The sequence below is a fragment of the Aotus nancymaae genome, unplaced genomic scaffold (assembly GCF_030222135.1).
Source record: "Aotus nancymaae isolate 86718 unplaced genomic scaffold, 86718_ANA_hifiasm-v0.15.2.pri h1tg000028l, whole genome shotgun sequence".
Taxonomy (NCBI): Eukaryota; Metazoa; Chordata; class Mammalia; order Primates; family Aotidae; genus Aotus; species Aotus nancymaae.
In genome coordinates, this window is record NW_026988441.1 from 424,464 (window position 1) to 450,858 (window position 26,395).

The 26,395-nt window shown below is 52.8% G+C and overlaps 1 protein-coding gene and 2 pseudogenes across 1 annotated transcript; all 3 read left to right on the forward strand.

Annotated features, from left to right (window-relative positions):
- Positions 1 to 2,112: 2,112 nt before the first annotated feature.
- On the forward strand, positions 2,113 to 10,913 carry SHISA7 (shisa family member 7). Its single transcript, XM_012465224.3, has 4 exons — positions 2,113 to 2,783; positions 4,156 to 4,310; positions 7,397 to 7,546; positions 10,273 to 10,913. Exons 1-4 carry the CDS (start codon positions 2,113 to 2,115, stop codon positions 10,911 to 10,913), a joined length of 1,617 nt encoding a protein of 538 aa, XP_012320647.3.
- A 33-nt stretch (positions 10,914 to 10,946) lies between these two features.
- On the forward strand, positions 10,947 to 13,103 carry LOC105726024 (uncharacterized; annotated as a pseudogene).
- LOC135276686 (uncharacterized) lies at positions 13,011 to 13,715 on the forward strand (annotated as a pseudogene).
- Positions 13,716 to 26,395: the final 12,680 nt, after the last annotated feature.

Genomic DNA, 26,395 nt, shown 5'->3' on the forward strand with positions numbered 1-26,395 from the left:
GGTCCCATTCATTTGTGTCCATCTGCTGACTGTATCCCCTTACTAGCCCATAAACTCCATAGAGGCAGGAACCTTGTGGGCTTATTCACTGCTGCATCCTCAGGCCAGGGAGGCTGCTCAGGAGACATTTATTGAATGAAGATTTGCAGAACGAATGCACGTCCGCACACCGTGCGGGCTCCTGGGAAGCTCCGTGGCAGCCTCTCGGCTGCGCTGTCAGGGCAGGGCTCTTAAGATCAGGGTCTTGCAGAGGGGAAACGTGAGACTCCGTGGGCAGTCACCCCAAACCGCCGGGTTGTTCCGCCTGCAGGTGGAGCTCAGATCACTCCTTCTCCTGGAACTGAAGCCAGGCATCTTCCCCACCCCCATTATCCCTCCAGGTCCACACAGGGAGGAGGGTGGTCTAGGACTTGGCTGGACTATTGCCATAGAAACAGCTGGAAGACCAGCCCCACCTGGCCCCCCACTCCCACCTCTCTTCTCCATCACCTTTTCTCTCTTTTTTGAGAAAAGATCTCACTCTATCATCCAGGCTGGAGTGTGGTGGCGCAATCACAGCTCCCTGTAGCCTTGATCTCTGGGGCTCAAGTGATCCTCCCACCTCAGCCTCCTGAATATGTGGGACTATTGGTGTGCACCAGCACGGCTGGCTAATTTTTGTATATATATATATATTTGTAACGACAGGGTTTTGCTGTGTTGTCCAAGCTGGTCTCCTGCTTGAGGGATCTGCCCACCTTGGCCTCCCAAAGTGCCCCTTTCTCATCCTGTATCTTCCCTCTGAAATAGCAGCAGCAGCAAACGCTTTCGTATTTCACCTGCAACATGCCAGGCACTGTTCTAAGCTCTGTCCGTATCTTCACTCAGTTCATCCTCCTGACCACTCAGAGATAACCATCCTCATCCCCACTTTACAGATGGGGAACTGGAGCACAGGGAGCTTAGATAAGAGCCGGTCAATGTGAGGCAGCCGGCAGGAGGTCCAGCGGGGAGATAAAACACCTTGCTGTGATTGTGGTTCAGCTGTGGACAGAGACACTTCAAACACAACACCGTAAGAGTGGTGTGTGTGCATGTGTGTGTGTGCATGTGTGTGTGAGAGAGAGAGAGGAGCAAGAGAGCAAGAACAAGAGAGAGAGACACAGAGAGACCAGAGATCCTTTGATTATCAGACAAATAAAGGAGATTGGCATTTGGGGGCACTGAAGATCATATGGTCTAAGTCGGTGATTCTCCACGGGACAGCTGTGGCGTCCTCCCACCAGGGGCACATTTGGCAATGCCTGGAAGCATGTCACAGCTGGGGGGAATCCTGGCATCGAGAGGGCGCTGCTAAACATTCTACAGTGAGACAGGCTCTCACCACAAAGCAGGATCAGTCCCCGAATGTCAGTGTTGAAAAACCGTGCACTGCCTCTTCCTACTTGCCTGGTCTATAAACTCAAATTCTCAACTTCTCTCTCTCCCTCTCCCTCCCTCTCCTCCCCCTCCTCCTCCCCCCCTTCTTTTCTCCCTCCTTCCCCGGCTCCCTGACTCCTCCTTTCCCACCCACCCCTCATCTGTCTCCCTTCCTTCCCTCCCCGGCCCCCACTCCCCTTCCTGCCCTCTCCACCCTCCCTCCCTCCCCTCTCCTCCCCTCCCTGCGCTCCCTCGGCTGCCTCCCCTGCCCTCTCCTCTGCCCGCCCCCGTTTCTCCTCCTTACCTCGCGCCTCGCCTCGCTTCCTGTCCTCTTGTCTGCACACCCCTCTGGTGTCTGTCGACCCTCCCAATCTCTTCTCCCCATTCATGTCTCGCCCGATCCCGCTTGTCTCCGCCCATGCTCGTTTCTCTCCCCCGGCCGTGCCCTGGCGCGTTTCCATTGCTCTCCCATCGCCGCCCACCGCGCGTGGGGCGGCCAACTTGGGCGCACGCAGCTCGGCTCCCTCCGCCCTGCCTGCCTGCCGGCGCCTGTTGCTCCGCACCCTCTGCCGCCCCCCGCCCGCCCTCCCAGCCTCCTGCCCACCCACCTCCACGTTTCTCACCGTCTGACCGTCTCTCTCCCGCCCAGCGCTCCAACCTCTGCTCTCGTTTTCCCCGCAGCCTGGCGGCCCGGCGCGACCCGCTGCACGCCCCATGCCGGCCCTCCTGCTCCTCGTTCTCCTGGCCTCTAGCGCCGGCCAGGCCGGGGCGCGCCCGTCCAACGCCACAGGCGCCGAGCCCCCGGGCCCGCTGCCCGCCCTGCTGGCGCACCTGCGGCGCCTGACCGGGGCGCTGACGGGCGGCGGGGGCGCGGCGAGCCCGGGCGCCAACGGCACCAGGACCGGCTCCGCGGGCGGGGCGGGCGCGGCGGCCCGGGCGCCCCCTCCCGCCGAGCTCTGCCACGGCTACTACGATGTCATGGGCCAGTACGACGCCACGTTCAACTGCAGCACCGGCTCCTACCGCTTCTGCTGCGGCACCTGCCACTACCGCTTCTGCTGCGAGCACCGCCACATGCGCCTGGCGCAGGCCTCCTGCTCCAACTACGACACGCCGCGCTGGGCCACCACGCCGCCGCCGCTGGCCGGGGGCGCCGGGGGCGCTGGGGGTGCGGGCGGGGGACCAGGCCCCGGCCAGGCCGGGTGGCTGGAAGGGGGCCGGGCGGGGGGCGCCGGAGGCCGCGGGGGCGAGGGCCCCGGGGGCAGCACGGCCTACGTCGTGTGCGGGGTCATCAGCTTCGCCCTGGCCGTGGGCGTCGGCGCCAAAGTGGCCTTCAGCAAGGCGTCCCGGGCCCCGCGGGCGCACCGGGAGATCAACGTGCCCAGGTGTGTGTGCTTTCCGCGGAAGGATTGGGAGCCTGGGGCGGGGCCCGGCGAGGGAGGTGGGGCCATCCGAGGAGGCGGGACTGCAGGGATGGGGCGTGGTCGGAGACCCAAGTGGCGGCCGTCGGCGGAGCTGGAGGTGGACAGGGGCTGAGAAAGTCGCGACAGAGCCGATCTGGCTATTGCGGAGTGATGCAGGGAGGGGAAGAAGCTCAGGCTCTCATTCATTCAACACATGCTTCTTGAGCATCTTCTGTGGGCCGGGAGCTGGGGATACAGCAGTGAACAAAACAAGGTCTCTGCCCTGGTAGAGAAGGCTGACTTCCAAATCCAAGTTCACGGCCTCCAGGCTGTGTGACTGTGGACAGGTTGCTTAACCTCTCTGTGCCTCAGTTTCCTGTCCGAGCAATGAGTCTAATCATCGTCCCCACCTATTCGGATTGTGATTAACTGAGTTGATTCATGTAGAGTCCTGGCAAACCGTAAGTGCTCATTAAATGTCAGTGGCCGAGTCCGTAAGCAGGCGAGTCCGTAAGTCAGTGGAAAGTGTTGAGGGAGAGGGCGCTGGGTTACAGGAAGTGATCCGAAAAGGCCTCGGAGCAGAGACCCGAAGGGAGGGAGCCAGCCACGCAGAGATCTGTGGGCGAGAGGTTTTGGGCAGGGGAAACGGCATGCAGAAGCCCTCGGTGGCCTGCAGGGCAGGGCAGCGCCCGTGCAGCTGGAGGCGGTGGGCGCAGGAGGCGAGGAGAAGCAGGCAGGCCTGGGGTGACTCTAAGTGTGGTGGGGCCACTGCAGGGTCTGAGCTCGGGCTGTGCGTGAGACTGGATTGTACGGGGTTAGGGTGGAAGCGGGGAGACCCGGAAGGAGGCTGTTGCCATGATCCAGGTGAGAGACTGCAGAGGTGCTGAGTAGTGGTGGTCCGATTGGGTATAGGTTTTTGGAGATTCGATCCGTAGAATTGCTGAAAGGTATGAAGGGAGAAAAAAAAGGAGTCAAGGTGATTTAAGCTTTGAGGTCAGCATCACTGGGTAAATGGAGCACCCTTTGTTGCCATGGAGAAGGTTGCAAAAGGAACGGGAATGGGGTCCCAGATTCAGGGTGGGGCGAGCCCACAGGGAAGTGAGAGGGACCACAGAAGGGGTGGGGTCCACGCGAGTTAAGGCAGCACGACTCGAGCCGGAAGTGTGGCCCGAGAAAGCGGTACATTGGAGGGGGCGTGGCCAATGCGAAAGGGGCGTAGCCAAATGGCGGAAAGCAGGCTGAGTGACAGATGCCCTAAGGGCGAGAACAGGGAGTGGAAAGAAGCCTGGCCCCTCCTTGTGTCCCCTGCCAGTCCCGGACCCCAGGCCACTGACCACCTCTCTGCCACCTTTAGAGCTCTGGTGGACATTCTGAGGCATCAGGCGGGGCCTGGGACCCGTCCGGACCGGGCCCGAAGCAGCTCCCTGACCCCTGGGATCGGTGGCCCCGACAGCATGCCCCCCAGGACGCCCAAGAACCTCTACAACACCGTGAAGACCCCCAACCTCGGTGAGTGGGACGCGGGATACGGCGCAGACTCTGCCTCTGGCCACGCCCCCTCGTGCTGTAGCCCCGCCCTCCGTGGCAGCTCCACCCCCATCTCCTAGGCCCCACCTCCGCTCTTCTACGTCTGCCTTACACAGTGGGGTCCTGCCCTGCGCAGTGCGGAAGGGGCGCAGTTCAGAAGGGGCACAGTCCGTAGAGAGCCAGACTCCCTCCTTCCCCTCCTCTGAACCCCACTGGGTGGGCTCCATGGTCACCCTGGTGATGTAGGTTTAGACATTCTCAAGCCCCTGCTCTCAGTGTCAGACCACCCATCAGCCAACTACACACAAGGACACAACTACCAAACTCTAATTTGTCAGGACCCAGACCGACCGGGTTTGAATTTTGCTTCTGCCACTGTGTGACCTGGAGCAAGCGACTTCATCTCTCTGGGCTTCAGTTTCTCCATCTGTAAAATGAGAAACATAACAGTACTCACTTCATGGGGTTATGGTGAAGAGCAAATGAATTGATGAAGCAGATATTTAGAACAATGTGCAACACAGAAAAAAGTGCTAAGCATCCTGCTGAGCAGTCTAGGGAGAAAGAAAGAAAAAAACAAAAAAAATGAGGCCGGGCGCGGTGGCTCACGCCTTTAATCCCAGCACTTTGGGAGGCCGAGGAGGGTGGATCACGAGGTCAAGAGATCAAGACCATCCTGGTCAACAAGGTGAAACCCCGTCTCTACTAAAAATACAAAAATTAGCTGGGCATGGTGGCGCATGCCTGTAGTCCCAGCTACTCGGGAGGCTGAGGCAGGAGAATTGCTTGAACCCAGGAGGCGGAGGTTGCGGTGAGCCGAGGTCGCGCCATTGCACTACAGCCTGGGTAACAAGAGCAAAATTCTGTCTCAAAAAAAAAAAAAAAAAAAAGGATTAAAAAAAAATGCTAAGTAAGTGTGAGCTATTGCTATTGTTTAATATATAATTATATACTTAAAATATGACAAATATCATATTTAATATATATCATTTAAATATGATATAGATCATTATATTATAATTTATGATGAGTGCATCAGTGGAGAAGTCCAGGGAGCTGTCAGGGGGACTGAGAAGATCTGGTCTGGTTTGAGGGCAGGAGGGCTTCTCTGAGGGAGAGGTGTTTGAGCAAAGGCCTGGATGAGGAGCCGAATTACTGGGGCTGGGAGGCTCTGGGTGGCAGAGCTTGTGAGGTGGCCAGACTTGAGGCTAGGGAGAGGGTGGCTGGTGACCTCAAAGAGGGCCCTTGAGTGCCAGGCTGGGCTGAGGAGCTCTGCCTCTGTCCTGATGGCAATGGAGAGCCGCTGAGGAGCTAGAGCAGGGGAGCAACATAGTCAGCAGTGGGTGGAAGAATCCATCCTCTGGAACCCACGTGAAGGGGAGAGATGAGAGGAAAGAGGCCCTGGAGGAGGCTGGGATGATGGTCCAGGCAGCAAGGGGAGGGGGTTGGAGCTGGGGTCAGGGATGGAGAGGAGAAGAGACATTGGAGCTGGATCTTGGGCTCCAAGATCCAGGAACAAGGGCTTCAAGACAGTGAGAACAGCATGGTGGCATGTGCAAAGGGCCTGTGGCAGGACCACACTGAGCTCACTGGAGAAAGCAGCGCGGCTTGAGGGAAGGGCTGGGAGATGGGGCTGCAGACATCCGGTGGGTCCAGGTTTTGAAGCCTCAAACACCGTTCCTGGGTTCGACTTTTTCCCGTGACGGTGATCCATGGGAAGGCTGTTGAGCAGTGGAGGGGCAGTTACTTCGGTGAGGCTGATCATGGAGATGGATGGGCAGGATGGCCAGAGGCTGCTTTAGCGATCCAGGAGAGAGAGGACACATCAGGGCAGATTCAGGTGTCAGGAGGAACCAAGTGGATGTGAGTGGGAGGTGGAAGGAGGTAGCAAGGAGAACCCTCAGATTTCTAGCCTGGGCACGCGGGGGAATGGTGGGAACTTGGGACAGACCACTTACCCAGCCCTGAGCCTGCGCCCACACTTTCCACCCTCAAGTCCCCCAGCCTCAGTTTCCCCCATGTGGCCAATGGCATGGGTTGATCTGTGAAGCTCTAACTAGGACCTGCATGTGGGGCCGACCTTGAGGCCAGAGTCCTTCCCAGAGATCAGGGCTGCGGTGCCAGCTGGGAGTCAGCGACGGCAGTGACATCACCTCCCTTCTCGGTCCCCCCAGATAATCTGCACCACAACTACCTGCACCTCAACGTCAACAGCCCCAAGCACCACGCCGCCACACTGGGTGCTTAAGAGGGCCTGGCTGTGGGGAGGAGCAGGGCTCCTTCCCTTCCCCCTCTGTGTTGGGCCAGCCATGCCAGGTGCCCAGTATAGAGCAGGAGCGAGGCCCTTGTGAGCCCAGTCCTCATGGCGCTCATGGGCTGGCCAGGTCACCAAGTGAGCCTCAGTTTCCTTGTGTGGACGCCAAAAGTGGTCATCTCTCTCCCACATGGTTGAGGGGAAGGTGCACGGAGCCTGGGGCCAGGCACTCAATGGGTGTTGACGAATGCCCAGTGCCCCCCTCTTGGGGTCCTCTTCCCCAGCATCAAGCCTGTCTCCTGGAGCGGAGGGGGTGGGGTGAGAAAAGGGAGCCGAAACTGCTGGAAGTCTGATGGGCTACAATCTCAGATTTCTAACTCCCCAAAGAACTGCTGGGTTTGAGGGAGGAGGGGCTGGGGTCTGGACTCCTGGGTCTGAGGGATGAGGGTCTAGGGGGGTCTGGACTCCTGGGTCTGAGGGAGGAAGGGGCTGGCTGTGGTCTGGACTCCTGGGTCTGAGGTAGGTGGGGCCTGGGGGCCTGGACTCCTGGGTCTGAGGGAAGAGGAGCTGAGGCCTGGATTCCTGGGTCTGAAGTTGGAGGGGCTGGGGTCTGGACTCCTGGGTCTGAGGGAGGAGGGGCTGGTTCTGGACGCCTGGGTCTGAGGTAGGAGGGGCTGGGGCCTGGATTCCTGGGTCTGAAGGTGGAGGGGCTGGGGCCTGGACTTCTGAGCCTGAAGGAAGAGGGGCTGGGGTTCTGGACTCCTGGGTCTGAGGGAGGAGTCTGACTGACCCTGGCCCTGCCCCCTCTAACCAGACTGGCGAGCCTTGCCGCCGCCCAGCCCCTCCTTGCACTACTCCACGCTGTCCTGTTCTCGGTCCTTCCACAACCTCTCGCATCTGCCCCCGTCCTACGAGGCTGCCGTGAAGTCAGAGCTGAATCGCTACTCCTCCCTCAAGAGGCTGGGTGAGTCCTAGCAGGGGCCGCGGGGCGCTGAAGGGAAGCGGGCGGGGCCAGAGCCTGGTTTCAGAACCATGGACAGTAGCCCAAGAGCCTTCCAGCGGTTTAGATTCTCTCTCAGGTTTTACTCTAAGTTTGTTGCAGAGTTACCTGAGGTACTTTTGTATCAGAATCATTTCTGGTTTGCTTTTTTAAAATGCAACCTTCTAGTCTCCCCTCCCAGGACTTATTGTTGTATTCATCAGAACTTGGACTTGCAATTAATAGAAATACAACTTAGGCTAAAGGAAAAATATTCATTGACTTGACAACGGAAAGTTTGCAGGTCACCAAATTGGGATGTGGCTGTTTCGGGGGCTCAAGAGCTGTCTCTCAGCTCTTTAGGCGACTGGCAGGCCTCATTTTCAGACAGTCTCCTCTCGTGGCAACGATCACCCTGCAGATGTTCAGGCTGCCGTTCTACCAGCTCAGGGGCCCTGGCAGGAAAGAGTCTCTCCCAACAATTCCAGCAAAAATCCCGGGCCTGGATGCCATTGGTCCAAATTGGGTCACATGACCATCCCTGAACCAATTCCTGTGACTCTGATTGGACATTTTCCAGTCTGTGGCCCACCTCTGGCAGTGGAGCAGCCTTCAAATTGAACATCTTAAAGTGAGAGCCTCACTAGGAAACAGTTTTTCTTCTTTATTATTATTACTTTTTCAAGACAGGGTCTCACTCTGTCACTCAGGCTGGGATGCAGTGGCACTATCATAGCTCACTGCAGCCTCTACCTCCCCAGGTTCAAGCATGATCCTCCCACGTCAGCTTCCTGAGTAGCTGGGACTAAGAGCTCGTGCTGCCATGCCTGGCTAATTTTTATATTTTTTGTAGAGACAGAGTTTCACTGTGTTGCCCAGGCTGGTCTCGAACTCCTGGGCTCAAGCAAGCCACCCACCTCGTCCTCTCAAAGTGCTGAGATTATAGGCATGAGTCACCATACCCAGCCAGAAATGATTTTCCTCCTCCTCCTCCTCCTCCTCCTCTTCCTCTCTCCTCCTCCTCCTCCTCCTTCTTCTTCACCTCCTTCTCCTCCTTCTTCCTTTTTTGAGACAGAGTTTCACTCTGTTGCCCAAGCTGGAGTGCAAGCACCATCTCAGCTCACTGCAACCTCTGCCTCCTGGATTCAAGTGATTCTCTTGCCTCAGTCTCTGGAGTAGCTGGGATTGCAGGGACATGCCATCATGCCCAGCTAATTTTTGTATTTTTAGTAGAGATAGGGTTTCACCATGTTGGTCAGGCTGGTCTTTAAGTCCTGACCTCAGATGATCCACCCACCTTGGCCTCCCAAAATGCTGGAATTACAGGTGTGAGCCACCACACCCAGCCCAGCAATGATTTTCATATTGTGACCCATGAGACACACACACACACACACACACATATATTTTTAATTACAGGAAAGCATTGAAACTTTTTATTATGGTCATTTGCAAACATGCATGCAAGTAGAGGAAATTATAAAATGAGTCCCATGTTCCCATCACTCAGTTTTAATAATTAGCCACATTTGTTAATCTATCCTTCCTCCACCCCACCTTTTGGTGGATTTTTTTTTTTTTTTTAGAGAGACAAGGTCGGCTGGGCACGGTGGCTCACACGTGTAATCCCAGCACTTTGGAAGCCGAGGTGGGTGAATCACTTGAGGTTAGGAGTTTGAGACCAGCCTGACACATAGTAAAACCCCGTCTCTACTAAAAATACAAAATTAGCCAGGCATGGTGGTGCATGCCTGGTAATCCCAGCTACTTAGGAAGCTGAGGCATGAGAATTACTTGAACCCAGGAGGTGGAGGTTGCAGTGAGCCGAGATTGTGCCACTGCACTCCAGGCTAGACAAAAAGAGTGAAACTCAATCTAAAAAAAGAAAGAAAGAAAGAAAAAGAGACAAGGTCTCACTCTGTCACCCAGGCTGGAGTGCAATGGTGCAGTCATGACTCACTGCGGGCTCAACTTCCTGGACTCAAGCAATCCTCTCACATCAGCCTCCTGAGTAACTGGGACTACAGGCATGCACCACCATGCTTGGCTAATTTTTAATTTTTTTGTACAAATGGGGTCTCACTATATTGCCCAGATTGGTCTTGAACTCCCGGGCTCAAGCGACCCTCCTGTTCAGTCTCCCAAAGTGCTGGGATTACAGGAGCCAGCCACCTTGCCCGGCCTTGGTGGATTCTTTTAAACTACATCTCACTCATGATTTGATATTTCAATCACACACACACACACACACACACACACACACACATCTGAAGAATTTTATGAACTAGCACTTACCCCGATTCCCTTAGTACATAAACACTTTCTGATAGTTTTCTCTTCTATTTGATTTCATTTCTCTAAACGCTGCTCACTACCTACAAAATCAACATCACAATGCAACAGGTCACAACTCCAAGTGTGAATAACATTGCTACAGGATGAAAGGGAGGGGGTCAGTGGTTCCCTAAAAGCAAGACTTGTGTTCTACTCCAAAAAGAAGGTTTAGGCAGAGGCAGGGAAAAAAAAAATCTACTGACCCAGCATTGTGGGCTAGGCCTGGAAATCTGCATTTTGGCCACACAGCTAGCCTAATGCCCGGGGTCCCTGTGGGGGCGACATACCTGCAAGGGAGCGGGATGCGAGGAGGCGGGAGAGGAGGGCTCTGGATGCTCGGGGACCCACCGCTGTGGCTCTTCCCCCTCTACCCGCAGCCGAGAAGGATCTGGACGAGGCCTACCTCAAGCGCCGGCCCCTGGAGTTGCCCCGCGGCACGCTGCCCTTGCACGCGCTGCGGCGACCGGGCACCGGGGGCGGCTACCGCATGGATGCCTGGGGCGGCCCCGAGGAGCTGGGCCTGGCGCCGGCGCCCAACCCACGGCGAGTCATGTCCCAGGAGCACCTGCTGGGCGACGCCGGCCGCTCGCGCTACGAGTTCACGCTGCCGCGCGCGCGCCTCGTGTCGCAGGAGCACCTGCTGCTGTCTTCGCCCGAGGCCCTGCGCCAGAGCCGTGAGCACCTGCTGTCGCCCCCGCGCAGCCCCGCGCTGCCCCCAGACCCCACCGCGCGGGCCAGCCTGGCCGCCTCGCACTCCAACCTGCTGCTGGGGCCTGGGGGCCCCCCAACGCCACTGCGCGGGCTCCCGCCACCGTCCAGCCTGCACGCCCACCACCACCACGCCCTGCACGGCTCCCCGCAGCCCGCCTGGATGTCCGACGCCGGCGGGGGCGGGGGCACGCTGGCCCGTAGGCCGCCCTTCCAGCGCCAGGGCACGCTGGAGCAGCTGCAGTTCATCCCGGGCCACCACCTGCCGCAGCACCTGCGCACCGCCAGCAAGAACGAGGTGACTGTCTGAGGCCAGGGCCGGGGCTGGGGGCTGCGGCTTCCAGGGCCCCTGTCCCAGCCTGGATCCCCCGACACAGGCGCACACGCGCCAGGGGCCTGGGGCCCAGAAAGGCCCTTGGACAGGAGTCAAAGCCTCCTTCCAGGATGTCCTGGCAGACAAGATTCCTCCTCCTATTACGTCACTGCTTGAGCCAAGGCCTCCTTCCCATGATGTCATCCCAGAGGAAGAGGCTGGCCCATGAGGTCATCGCTAGCAAAAATGTCTGCGTCCTGTGATGTCATCACAGGGACAAAGCCTCCTTCCCATGAGGTCATCACAGAGGAAGAGGCCGGCCGTGAGGTCATCATCGCTGGAGGCCATGTCCATGTTCTATGATGTCCTCGGAGGCTTCCTTCTTGTGGTGTAGTAACAGCGATGACGCCTTGTCCCATGACATTCGTTCCTGTGATGTCACTGCAGAGACAATCTCACCCGGATGATGCCATCTGTAACTCCAAGGCCTCTTTTGGCATCATCGTCATGGGGAAGATATTTTCTCCCTGTGTCTTTGCAGCAGAGAAGATGCCTCTGTCCTATGATGTCATCGTTACAGACAAAGCCATCTTCCTGGGACACACCACAGGGGAAAATGCCTCACTAATTGTGTACTCACTAGACATAAGGCCTCCTTTTCACAACATCGTCACAGGGACCCTGCCTCCTTCCTGTGATGCCATCACCAGAGAAGGTGCCTTGCCCTATGACGTCATCAGAGGGACCGTGCCTCTTCCTGTGATGTCATCACCAGAGATGACAACTCACTCTGGGACCTCTCCAGGAGGAGGTCCCTTCTGCGATGTCATCCAGATGCTACGTGCTCTGAGACGGGACGAGGAGATGCCTCCACTGCTGCCACCATGTTGTAGAAGGCAGGGCAGGCCCAGAGTCCAGGACCACCCCAGGGAAGATACTGGAGAGCAGAGAGGGGCCCTGTCCAAGGATGTTGTCTGAGGGAAGCACCACTGCGGAGCCGCCCACGTGGAGGGCGTCCTCCAGAGATGATGGTCTGTGTAGGCTGTTGGCAGTGATCCCCCTGCCCCCAGGGCTGTGATGGCATCACCAGAGCTCCTTCCTTAGAGGCACTGCCCACTCTGGAAGGCCGTCGGTATTGATGGTGTCACCAGAGTTTCTGCCTTGTCCCACCATGACTTAGCTTGGTCGCTCCCTCCCCAGACCCCAGGGACATACCCAGCAGGATCTCTGCCAGACCTGCTGAGGGCAAATGGGGCTTGGATCCCATGCCTGTGCAGTGACTCCTGGGAGACAGAACCTGTGGGTGGCCTTCTGCTCCCAGGAGGCCACTCTGGATCACCAGGATCCTGGAGTCCTGGCACTCATAGGTGTCCCTTAGCCTGGCCTCACTCTTCTTTCTGCCATATCTACAGACAATCACTCTGGCAACAAAGTCCTAGCCTTCTATTGGGGGGAGGTGTTTGCGGTGCACCTATTCTTACCCTCGCTGACATTGTCAGCACCACACAACACCCACTGCTCATGATGGCACTGCACCCAGCGTCAAGTGTTACCCATGTCTGAGGATGGAATCCTTTCCCAGGATTCCCTACGACCCACGACTATGGTATCATCCCCTTCCAGAATTCACCATGACTAATAGTATCATCATCTCCCAAGACTCCTCATAGCCAATGGTGTCACCATCCTCCATGATTCCCCATAACCATGGTGTCATCAACTTTCAGGGTCCACCACAGCTGATGGTGCCATCATCTCCTAGATCCTACCATGACCAATGATGACATTACCTTCCAGAATCCACTATGCCTGACAGAGATATTCTCTACTGAAATCCACTAGGACTGACGATGCTACCATTTCCCATGATCCCTCATGCTGTGGTATCATCTCCTCCCAGGATCCACTCAGCTATGGTGTCAACATATCCCAGAATTCATAACACCTAATAGTGTCATGATTATCTACAAAGACTCATGAGAGCCATGTGCCATCACCTGCCGGATCTGCTTTAACCATGTGTCTTCATGTCCCAGGAGTTACCATAGCTGTTGTGTTATCAGTTCTCAGGATCCACTCCAACCATGATGTCATCACCTCCCAAGACCCACGATACCCAATAGTGTCATCATCATTTGCAAGGATCCATGGGAGCCATGGTGTCATCATCTCCGGGAATCCACTTCACCCATGCGCCACCACCTCCCAGGATCCACTTCACCTGCGGTGTTATCACCTCTCAGGATCCATGAGAGCCAATGGTGTCATCTCCTAGGATCCACTTCAACCATGGTGTCTTCATCTCCTGTGATCCATGGGATCCAATGCTGTCACCATCCACTAGGATCCCCCATAACCCTGGTGTCTTCATGTCCTGTGATCCATGGGATCCAATGCTGTCACCATCCACTAGGATCCCCCATAACCCTGGTGTCATCATCTCCTGTGATCCGTGGGATCCGATGCTGTCACCATCCACTAGGATCCCCCATAACCCTGGTGTCTTCATGTCCTATGATCCATGGGATCCAATGCTGTTACCATCCACTAGGATCCCCCATAACCCTGGTGTCTTCATGTCCTGTGATCCGTGGGATCCGATGCTGTCACCGTCCACTAGGATCCCCCATAACCCTGGTGTCATCCCAGAGTCCACTGCAACCATGTGCCATCATCCCCCAAGAGCCATCATCAGGAGCCACGTACCATGACGAGCTGTATTTCAGTTTTCCTCTGGAGCCACATGGTACTTACGGTTGTTCACTTAAGGGGAACCAGCACAAAGGCCATATTCCCGTTTCTACAAAGTGGACAGGGGTGGGGCCACCTGCCTCCCTCTGGTGACCTCACCCCCACTCTGGCCCTCCTTATGTCACTGCCTCACTCCTGACCAAGAATGATGCCTGGATCAACCCCACCACAGATGTGGCCTCATCCAGCCTCACCTCAGCCCCCAGGCCCCTCCTGACAGCGTCGCTGCCCCTCACCCAGCCCCAGCCAACTGATTGGTGACAGGGTCAACCCAGCAACCTCTCAAACTGATTGGTGACAGGGTCAACCCAGCAACCTCTCATCATCAGCAGAGGGGGAGCACTCCAACTTTCGGGTGACACCGCTACCCCCTGCCCAGTCTCTGTCACCTGGGCCCCTACTAGGATCAGCACTTCGCTGGCTCCCCTCAAATTCTCCTCAGAGACCCCTGATCCCCATGGGACGGGCCAAAGCTGGTGACTGACCTGGGGCCTTCCATGCTGTTCTGCCGGCCTGATCCTGCAGCAGACACAGCAGAGCAGCGGTCCCTGCCAGCACGTCTGCCAGGGCCAGGGTGCTCCTTCACCTCCCTCCCTAACGCCCTAACACCCTCGGAGCCTCCAGCGGCGGCAGGAAGTCCCCAGCACCCAATGCACAGTCTGCCCTCGATTCTCTTTGTACATAGCCATGTTGCGGGGGCGGCCATTCCCCCACTCTTAAAGGGCTACAAGCCCCTCCCACAGCCCCCAGGGCGAGGTGGGCGGGGCCTCTTCTTCCTCCCCTGGCCGTCCCCCTCCCTCTTATGTCTCCCCTCAAACACTGGCACCTCACGCTCCTTCTTGTCAGGAGCTTGGGGCTGACAGGTGGCCCTTGGCTCCCACCACACTGAGGAAATGAGGAGTGGTTACCCAAATCTACCTAGGCCCCGGTGCCAGTTTGTCAACCCCACGGCTTCTAGCTGCTCTGAGGGGCTCCTCCCATCCCTTCCGGGGGCCTAAAGGAGCCAGCTTGAGCACCCTCCCCCTCCCAGTCCCTCCCCTCTGCTCAACACCTCCACAGAACACTCAGCTTTCTCCAGCCCCCAGGATTTGGGGATTTGGGCCTTTCAGCTTTTCTATGCCCCCGTTCACTAGCTCTAGCCCAGCCTGGTTCCAGGAATCCTGCCCCCAGCCCTGTCCCCATTCAGTCAGCACAGGCTGCCTGACCCTGGGGCCTTGATTTGCTCTCGAATAAGCCATAGAGGGGAGAGGTCTCGAGGGGTGGGAGCAGCCGTGTACTGCCAATTCCCCTTCACGTTTCCTGAGCTGGGGTCTCATCATCTGAGTCTTCCCCATTCCCCAACAAATGCACATAAACCCATGCATACACAAGCACCCGCACACACGCGCACACACACACACACACACACAGAGGCATCTCCCCTTCTGGTTGGGGGAGCCAGGGAGGGGGCGGTTCACAGGGAGAAGATAAACAGTTCCACACCCGAAGACCCTCCGACAGCTTCTGCCTCCCTCCTCATCCCTTCCTCTCTCCACTCCCCTCTCCAACACTGGCCCCTTCCCCTCCCCCTGGTGAGGACAGCCAGAGTTGCTGCGACTTGGTATTTTTTGGAATAAATAGACATTTTCCTGATCCAAGGTCTCAAGGTTCACTGTGTGGAAAGGATGGATTTCCACCCACATTTATGGGTCAGTGGGGAGGCCTCCCCACCTGGGACGTGTGGCTGGGTGTAGGAGGTGGGCCATTTGCCAAAGGATGGGCTTCTAAGCATTTGTTCCCAGGCCAGGGCCCACCACCAAGCTGAGGAGTCGGGGTGGAGGTGAGGTGCACTGTAGGGTGCTCTTAAGTTCTGGGTTTTGTCCTAGAAAGCCCTCTGTCCTCTGAGCATGTGAGCATTTGTTTGTAGATTCTAGAGGTCACCTCCTTATATTCAAATTATTTGGCTGAATAGCATTAAAGGGTGGGGCGGGGGTGTGCTAATTTGTCAGAACGTTAGGGCTCAAGGTTCTGGAGGCTGAAAGTCTGAGATCAAGGAGGTGGCAGGCCGGCCGAGCGCGGTGGCTCACGCCTGTAATGCCAGCACTTTGGGAGACTGAGGCAGGTGGACCATCTGAGGTCAGGAGTTCGAGACTAGTCTGACCAATGTGGAGAAACCCCATCTCTACTAAAACTACAAAAAAAATTAGCCAAGCGTGGTGGCAGGCACCTGTCATCCCAGCTACTCTGGAGACGGAGGCATAAGAAACCCTTGAACCCAGGAGGCAGGGGTTGTGGTGAGCCGAGATCGTGACATTGCACTCCAGCCTGGGCAACAACAGTGAAACTCCGTCTCAAAAAAAATAATAATAATAAATAAAAAATAGCCAGGCATGGTGGTGCTTGCCTGTGGTCCCAGATACTTTGGAGGCTGCGGGAGGATCGCTTGAGCCCAGGAGTTCGAGGCTGCAGTGATCTACGATTTCACCACTGCACTCCAGCCTGGGCAACAGAGTGAGACCCTGTCTCAAAAATAAAAAATAGCCAGATGCGGTGTCCCACGCCTGTAATCCTAGCACTTTGGGAGGCCGAGGTGGGCGGATTACTTTAGGTCAGGAGTTCGAGACCAGCCTGGCCAACATAATGAAACCCTGTCTCCACTAAAATTACAAACATTAGCCTGTTGTGGTAGCGGGTGCCTGTAATCCCAGCTACTTGGGAGTCTGAAGCAAGAGAATCACTTGAGCTGGGGAGATGGAGGTTGCAGTGAGCTGAGATGGCACCACTGCACTCCAGCCTGGGCAACAGAGCAAGACTCTGTCTCAAAAATAAAAAATGAAAAAGGAAGCACTCCCCCTACCTGCTTCCCTCCCCCACCGGGTGCTGACTGCAGCTGCCTCCTTGCCTCAGCGCTTGGATGCAAACTCTGGCCAGGAGAGGAGGTGCCTCTATGTACCAATTTTATGAACTTTAGGAAAATTCTTCCTAGATGCAACTAAATGTTTGTCTCTAAGCTGCAGGCTTTCTTTCACCTTGCATCTGAGGTTTGTTTACACATCACTCTGGAAAGAGAATTGGAGAGACAGAGATAAAAGAGAGGTAGGAAAAGACCGCAGGGCAGCAACTGCACATCTGTAGTTTGAGACTCCAAGGGGCACGGTTGAATTTTATTTTCTGCTATGCTAGTTCACTGATTTAATCAACAAGATACGTGAACGGCACAAACTAGGACCTTGTTCTTCAGGAACAAGTGAACGCATGGAAGTCCCTGGGTTCTCCTATAAACCTCTCTTGGCTTCTGTTCCTGGCCATCAAATATACCCTGACAATGACAGTGATTGTTGTGTGTATGTGTGTGTGTGTGTGCGCGCGCGCACGTGCACGTGCTTTAATCTTTCACTGCCAAGCTTTACACACAAATGACAGTGATGGTTATATGGGAAAAAAATTTTAGAAAATCCAGAGAAGCAGTGAGAGAACAAAACGGAGATCTCCTGACTTCTTGCTGCTTGGCGTCAAATGCTGTTTGCATAAGCTATGTTTTCTTACAGATTTTTCCTCATGAAAACAATTTTTTTTTTTTTTTTTTTACAAATCAGCCTTCCTATACATAGACTTCTCTGTAACCTCTTTTTTTCTTTTCTTTCTTTTTTTTTTAGATGGAGTCTTGCTGTCACCCAGGCTGGAGTGCAGTGGCGCAATCTCGGCTCACTGCAACCTCTGCCTCCCAGGTCCCGGTTCAAGCAATTCTCCTGCCTCAGCCTCCCGAGTAGCTGGGATTACAGGCACCCGCCACCATGCTCAGTTAATTTTTGTATTTTTAGTAGAGATGGGGTTTCATCCTTTGGCAAATGGCCAGGCTGCTCTTGAGCTCCTGATCTCGTGATCTGCCCGCCTCGTCCTCCCGAGTAGCTGGGATTACAGGCGTGAGCCACCACTCCTGGCCAATTTTTATATTTTTAGTAGAGATGGCATTTCACCATGTTGGCCACGCTGGTCTCGAACCCCTGACCTCAGGTGATTCTCCTGCCTCGGCCTCCCAAAGTGCTGGGATTGCAGGTGTCAGCCAGTGCACCCGGCCCCTGCTTTTCTCATCTAATAATACAAGGATGTCATGTCATACATACAGTTAACTTGTCTGCACCCAATTGTATATAGAAAGAGAAATGGGAATTCAATAGTGCAAGTAAGCTGTATAAAAGAAAATGAGGTTGTCTTTGATGTCACCCACATCACTCAGTGTGAAATAATCTCCAAGATTTATCGTTAAGAAAGCAGGATATAGAATAGTGTGCATTGGTGCTACCATTTGTGTAAAAGGAGGGAGGGACAGAGTCTGTATATAAATTTGTTGCACCAAATAGTTCCAGGTCTCCTCCTGCGCACATGGTAGGATTCTACTTCCTTGTCCCCCTGAAGTTAGCTGTGCCCATGCGACTTGCTTTGGCGTGTGAAGCGTGGGCAGAAGTACCTTTCCAGGCAGAAGTTTCTGAGAGCCAGTATGTGGTTCTCCCATGCTCTGTCTTTTCCCTCTGCCATGGGCACTCACATATTTCAGGTCATAGCTGCTCTGCTGGCTGGAGTCCCAGGCAGATCGGCCAGGACCCCAGAGTAAGGATGAAAACAAATAGGGGCTCAGCCAGCTGCAGATCCCCACGGAGCATGAATGAGAAATAAACCCTTGTTGCTTTAACAAGCACGGCTTTGGGGCTACTTGTTACTGCAGCCTAGCATAGCCCATTCTGGCTGACAGGGCTGCATGTGGAGAAGGGAACTGGATGGTTGGGACGTTTTACTTCTAAAAGCCCTTTTGCACTTCTGGATTTTTGTATCAGCAAGTGTATTGCCTACTTTTTTTTGTTTTGTTTTGTTTTGTTTTGTTTTTTAGACAGGGTTTTTCTCTATTGCCTAGGCTGAAGTGCAATGGTGCAATCTCGGCTTATTACAGCCTTGACTCCCTAGGCTCAAGCTATCCTCAGCCTCCTGAGTAGTTGGGATTACAGGTACCCACCACCACACCCCTGACTAATTTTTGTATTTTTAGTAGAGACAGAGTTTCGCCACATTGGCCAGGCTGGTCTTGAACTCCTAACCTCAGGTGATCCATCCACCTCAGCCTCTCAAAGTTCTAGGATTACAGGCATGAGCCACCATGCCTGGCCCTACTCTTTTTTTTTTTTTTTTTTTTAATAAAATTGTTAAATTCAATGCCAGGAGAATCGCTTGAACTCAGGAGGCGAAGGTTGCAGTGAGCCGAGATCTCCGAGATCATGCCATTGTACTCTAGCCTGGGCGGCAGAGTGAGACTCTGCCTCAAAAAAAGAAAAAGAAAAAATAATTTTTAAAAATATAAATGTAGGCTGGGCACAGTGGCTCATGCCTGTAATCCCAGCACTTTGGGAGGCCGAGGTGGGTGGATAACCCGAGGTCAGGAGTTCGAGACCAGCCTGACCAACATGGAGAAACCTCATCTCTACTAAAAATACACAATTAGCCAGGTGTGGTGGTGTATGCCTGATCCCAGTTACTCAGGAGGCTGAGGCAGGAGAATCACTTGAACCTGGGAGATGGAGGTTGCAGTGAGCCGAGATTGTGCCATTGCACTCCAGCCTGGGCAACAAGGGCGAAACTCCATCTCAAAAAAAAAATATATATATATATATATATGTATATATATGTATATATATGTAAATGTAAAGATGGGAATCTGGCTATGCTGACCAGGCTGGTCTTAAACTCCTAGCCTCGAGCAATTCCACCTCAGCCTCCCATATTGTAGATTTAAAGGCGAATGGTGCAGACTTTTCCTGCCATTCCCCTCACTCAGCATATGCCAAGAAGCCAGAGAGAGATGGGCGATTTGAATCTCATTCCTCTCCCTCAGAGGGCGATTAGCTTCCCACTCTGAATTGGAACACCAGTGCTTCAGTGTATGTATTTTCATTCCTCATGGATGCCACATGCCAGCCAACGGATTCATCTGTGTTCAACAAGAGCACAGCAATCTGCTCCACACCCACTATATGTGGGGTGGGCAAGTCAAGGATAAGATCCGACATGAACAATCTGCATCGAACGTTCACCTTTGCAACCTAACACTTGCTCGACTGGCAACCCCCACTGTGCCAATAAATGCAGCCTCTCTGCAGCTTGACGGGTGGGTTTGGGAACTTCTGATATCTATGCCAGATGTGTGCATGCTTTTTAATTTCACTTTTTTTGACTTTATATTTTGAAATAATTCCAAACTTACAGAACAGTTACAAGAATAAGTGAAAGAACTTCTGTGTTATTTTCACCAACTCACCAGTTGTTACCATTATCTGGCATCACTGTATGGTTTTCCTTCCACAAAAGTATTCATCTCGGCTGGGCACAGTGGCCCATACCTGTAATCCCATCACTTTGGGAGGCTGAGGTGGGTGGACTGCTTAAGCTCAGGAGTTCAAGACCAGCCTGGGCAACATGGTGAAACCTTGTCTCTACAAAAAAAAAAAAAAAATACAAAAAATTAGCCGGGCATGGTGCTATGTGCCTGTAGTTTCAGCTACTCAGGAGGCTGAGGTGAGAGGATTGCTTGAGCCCAGGAGGTGGAGGCTACAGTCAGCCAAGATCATACCACTGCACTCCAGCCTGGGCAGCCTGGGCCACAAAGCCAGAACCTGCCTCAAAAAAAAAAAAAAAAAAAATCATGGTTTTCTCTTTGGAAACATTTGGAAGTAAGTTCCATCCACCACATCCCTTTACCTCTAGAGGACATTTTGAAGAACAAGGCCACTCTCTTATATGTCCACAGCATAATTATCATGGTCAAGAGTTTAGCATTGACCAAGTCCACGTGTGAGTTTCATCGAGCATCCTGCTAGTGTCCTTTAGAGCAGCTTTCGGTTTGTGACACTCCAGGATTTGGTGTTGCATCCAGCCATCATGCTTCTGGAGGTGACTTCAACCTTAAACAGTTACTCAGTCTCACCCAGGCATGGTGGCTCACCCCTGTAATCCCAGTACTTTGGGAGGTAGAGAGGGGTGAATCACGAGGTCAGGAAATTGAGACCACCCTGGCCAACATAGCGAAACCCCGTCTCTACTAAAAATACAGAAAAAGTAGCCAGGTGTGGTGGCACATGCCTGTAGTCCCAGCTACTCAGGAGGCTGAGGCAGGAGAATTGCTTGAATCCAGGAGGCGGAGGTTGCAGTGAGGAGAGGTTGTGCCACTGCACTCTAGCCTGGGCAATAGAGGGAGACTCTGTCTCAAAACAAACCGAAAAAACAAAAACAAAAACAGTTACACAGTCTTTGTCTTTCTTCTTTGTTTTTATTCTCTATTCTTGTACACAATTCACGCAGAGATTAGGGAGACTTTTTTATTTTAAGAGATGGGATCTTGCTACGTTGCCCAGGCTGGAACTCCTGGCCTCAAGCGATCCTCCTGCCTCAGCCTCCCAAAGTGCTGGGATTACAGGTGGCAGCCACCACGCCCAGTCCAGACTTTGTCTTTCTTAATGCTGATTTTTTAAAGAATCCAGGTAGGCCATTTTATAGAATGTATCTCTTGCATTTGGGTGTATCTGATGTTTCCTCATGATTAGATCTGGCTTACATGTGCGAGACAGGAAAACCACAGAAGGGATGCCAGAGTCTCAGCACTTTAGCTGAAGGAACCCATGCTCTTATGCTTCCTGAAGCTTGGGAAGCTCATGTGTTCAGAGCTCACATGCTCTGAGTGCACTCCACCAAGGCTGGAGTGTGGTGGAACGAACAAGCCTCACTGCAGCCTCAACCTTCTGGGCACGAGCGATCCTCCCACCTCAACCTCCTGAATAGCTGGGACTACAGGTGCACGCCACCATGCCTGGCTAAGTTTTAAGTTTTTTTTTTTTTGATAGAGATGGGAGTCTCACTGTGTTGCCCAGGCTGGTCTTAAACTCCCGGGCTCAAGCCGTCCTCCTGCCTCAGCAGTACTGAGATTATAGGTGTAAGCCACTGCATCCAGCCAACAACCGAACTCTATTTCTTCACAGTTCTGGTGGCTGGAAGTCCCAGATGAAGGTGTCGGCTACTCGAAGCGCTGGGATTACAGGCGCGAGCCACCACACGAAGCCTGATGCTATGCAGTTATCTTTTATTCTCCTCAAATTTTCACCTGCTGCTTTGGCCTCCACTGATGATTCTCTTGGCTGAATCAATTATTATTATTATTATCATTATTTTCTGAGATGGAGTCTTGCTCTGTCGTTCAGGCTGGAGTGCAGTGGCATGATCTCAGCTCACTGCAACCTCCGCCTCCCGGGTTCAAGCGATTCTCCTGCCTCAGCCTCCCAAGTAGCTGGGATTACAGGCATGTGCCACCACACCTGGCTACTTTTTCTGTATCTTTAGTAGAGACGGGGTTTCACTATGTTGGCCAGGGTGGTCTCGATTTCCTGACCTCGTGATTCACCCCTCTCCACCTCCCAAAGTACTGGGATTACAGGGGTGAGCCACCATGCCCGGGTGAGACTGAGTAACTGTTTAAGGTTGAAGTCACCTCCAGAAGCATGATGGCTGGATGCAACACCAAATCCTGGAGTGTCACAAACCACTTGGTGCATTGCCTTAATTTTCTTTAGAATGAGCTGTCAGGAGGTGAGTGGCAGGTGCATTTGGAAGACTTTTTGCAAGACAATGCCAATGACGACTCAGAGGGCCTGTGCCAAGTCTGTGTTTGTGAGAATGTCCGTGTGTTCCCACCCTCCCCAGCACTGGGCATCTTTCTGGTTAAGCTTGGTGTGCATCACAGGTGTTGGTTGTGCAGTCATTACAGGAAATTCCTAGTGCGTTCAAGAAGTCTCCGCCTTGCGCTCAGGGATTTGCGGAGCGGGATTCAGCTGGGCACTGCATTTAATTACTGGCACGTCTGTCACTAGAGGGAGCACCCGATCCACTTCAGGGCCTATTTTCGCGTTGGTGAAGGCCTCTCTCACCCAGGAGAGTTCCACCTTCAGCTCCAGAGGCACAGAGGAAAGCAGTTCTTGTCAGTTACCCACCCCAGTGTGTAAAGACACCTCAAGCTGGGAAGGTCACGAGTGTCTGCTCAGAAGTATTCGGGCACTAAGGAGCAAAGAACCTGCTACCAACCACAGACTAGCAGACTCAGAAACTCAGGAAAGGATGTTCAGCCTCACTAGGAAGAAAGAAGACACCAGTAAAAGACGGGACACTTTGACTTGCCCATGACGCTAAATCTTTTGAAGACTGCTCATCTTCAGGCTCACTCCTGTGACAGGACTGTGACCCTGGCTGTTTCCTCTGCCTGGAATGTTCTTTCTCTGTATTCCCACAAAACTTGTTCTCTTACTTCCTTTAAATCCTTTTTTTTTCCTTTTTGGAGACGAAGTCTTGCTCTCTCACCCAGGCTAACGTGCAGTGGCATGATCTCTGCTCACTACAACCTCCACCTCCGCCTCAACCTCCCAAAATGTTGGGATTATAGGTGTGAGCCACCATGCCCGGCCCTGTGGTATCGTTCTTATGTCTGTCCGTCCTCATAGCTTAGCTCCCACTTCTAAGTGAGGACACAGGGTGTTTGGTTTTCTATTCCTGACTCACTTCACTTACAATCATGGCCTCCAGCTAAGTTGCTGCAAATGCCCTTATTCCACTCTGTTTCATGGCTGAGTTGTATTCCATGGTATATATACCACCTTTTCTTTATCCACTCGTTGGGTGATGATGGGCATTTAGGTTGGTTCCACATTTTTGCCATTGTGAACTGTGCTTCTATTAACATGCATGCGCATGTGTCTTTTGCATATAATGACTTTTCTTCTCAGGGTAGATACCCGGTAGTGGGATTGCTGGATTGAATGGTAGTTCTACTTTTAGTTCTTCAAGCAATCTCCACTCTGTTTTCCACAGTGGTTGTACTAGCTTACATTCCCACCAGCAGTGTAAAAGTGTTCCTTTTTTACTATATCCATCCCAACATCAATTTTATTTTATTTTTTTTAATTATGGCCATTCTTGAAGGAGCAAGATATTATCTCATTGTGGTTTTAATTTGCATTTCCCTGATGATGAGTGATGCTAAGCATTTTTCATGTTTGTTGGCTGTTTGTAATATCTTTTTTTTTTTTTTGAGATGGAGTCTCACTATATCACCCAGGCTGGAGTGCTGTGGATTATCTCGTCTCACTGTAACCTCCGCCTACTGGGTTTAAGCAATTCTCCTGCCTCAGCCTTTGGAGTAGCTAGGATTACAGGTGCATGCCACCACGCCTGGCTAATTTTTGTATTTTCAGTAGAGATAGGGGTTTCACCATGTTGGCCAGCCTGGTCTCGAACTCCTGACCTCAAGTGATGCGCCCGCCTCAGCCTCCCAAATTACTGGGATTACAACCGTGAGCCACCGCGACCAGCCTACTTGTAATATCTTCTTTGAAAGAATTGTCTATTCATGTCCTTTGCCTACTTTTTCATTAGATGATTTTATTTTCTTGCTGATTTGTTAGAGCTCCTTGTAAATTCTGGATATTAGTCCTTTGTCAGATGCGTAGATTGCAAATATTAAAATAATGGCAAAGACCTCGATTTCTTTTGCACCAACCCTAATATAAGGTAAGCAGTGAGGATCAGTTTCATTCTGTACATGTGGCTTGCCGTTTTTCCCAGCACCATTTATTGAATAGGGCATCCTTTCCCCATGTGATGTTGTTGTATGCTGTGTTGAAGATTGTTGTGGCATGAGGGCAGAGGAGAAACATGGTTACCAGAGAGCTTTCCCTACCTACCATAACATGTCATTCCTTCTAAAATACCATGTTTTCCTTATTTGTTATGTTTCATTTTTGGTTCTATCTTCCCCAACTACAATAAGCCTTACGAGGGCAAAGATCTTTGTCTATCTGTTTTCTAATGCATCCCAAGCACCTAGATTGGTGCCTGGCACATAGTAGGTGTTCAATCAATATCAGTTGAATGTATAACACTTTCAGTCTGTCAGGTGCTCTGCTAGGGACTGAGGACAAAATCCCTGCTCTGCTGGGGTGATTTTCTAGTTGGGAAGAATCAAACGTGCAAGCAGGCAAATAATTGCAAATCCTGAAGTTCCAAAAGGATGAAGCAAAGAGAGCCTGGGAGGGGAGGACAGAGAAGAGAAGCTGCTCTGCAGGGGTGACGTTAGAGTTATCCTAGATGAGAAGAATGGGAGAGTGAAAAGCACAACAGGCACAGGGAACTGCATGTCCAACTGTCCTCGGGGCAAAAAGAGCTTGGCTCATTCCAGGAACAAACAAACAAGGCAAGGGAGCCTCAGAGAGATGGCGCAAGGGCTTATGGGTTTTCAGGGAGTTTGGGATTTGTGCAAAACGTAGTGGGGAGGAGGGCTCTTGCGCTTTACGCTGGGGCGGGGCATGTGGGATTTGTGTAAAGCAGTGAGCAAATTACAGCTCAAGGGCCTACTTTGGCCACTGCCTGTTTCTGGAAACACACCTATTAGTTTTCTTGGGAGCTACAAAGGCAGAGTTTAGTGAGTTGGACCAGAAATCAACCAACCACAAGGTTGGAAAACCTTTTAGGAAAAGGTCTGCCAGCCCGATTTTAAGGTGATTATTTAGGGTACAGGTGATCCCTCACCCCAGGTGCAATCTATACCAGTTCCTGTTGACATCATCTACTGAATCTCATCAATTCCCCCAATTTCCAATGCCACTAATCCTGCTTGGAGCCACTACAATCCCACCTGAACAAATTTAATCACCTCTTCATTGGCCTCTCTGTTTCTGTTCATAAGCCTGATGGAGTCATTCTCTACTCAAAGCCACCAATGCCTCTCCATTGTTCAGAAAACAGACATCCTCTTCACCATGGCCTAGGAGGCCCACCAGCACCCCTTCATCTCTCCCACCTCAGATCCCTCTGCTTGCTCTGCCTCACTCCAACCCCAGCCTCACTAGCCTCCTAATTCTCCCTAAAAATACCAAGCCCAATCCCCTTTGCACCTGCTGTTCCCTTTGCTCCAAATGCTTTTCCCACAGACCTTCTCACAGCCCAAATGACCTTTCCTCAGACAGATTTTCCCTGCCCAGCCAAGGTAAAATAGTAGCCCCATCCCTCCCTCTCTGGCGTCCTTCTCCCATTGATTGTTCCTGTCTTTATCACTTGCTGATTGTTCTTCAGTCTTTATCACTTGCTGACATGATTTACTTGCTATCTGGCTCCTGCACCAGGACGTAAGATCCATGAAAGCCGAGGTTTTGCCCCTTTTATTCTCTGCCGTATCCCATAGCATCCTGCCAGCTACAGTGTAGATGCTAATAGAGAAGAACAAATGTAAGTATCCAGAGAGGGATATAATAATTAAAAATGTCTACCCATCATGGTTGTTACAAGGATTAAATGACATCAAGCATGTAAAGAAACTAGAACAGGGTCTGGCACACAGCAAATAATAAATAATAACCATTAGTATTACCATCATCATTGTTAGGACTTTTGGGTGGATTTTTTTTTTTTTTTTTTTTTGAGACGGAGTCTCGCTCTGTCACCCAGGCTGAAGTGCAATGGCGTGATCTCGGCTCACTGCAACATCCGCCCCTCAGATTCAACCAATTCTCTGCTTCAGCCTCCCGAGTAGCTGGGATTACAAGCGCCTACCATCATGCTCAGCTAATTTTTTTGTATTTTTAGTACAGATGGAGCTTCACCATGTTGGTCAGGCTGATCTCAAACTTCTGATCTCAGGTGTTCCACCCACCTCAGCCTCCCAAAGTGCT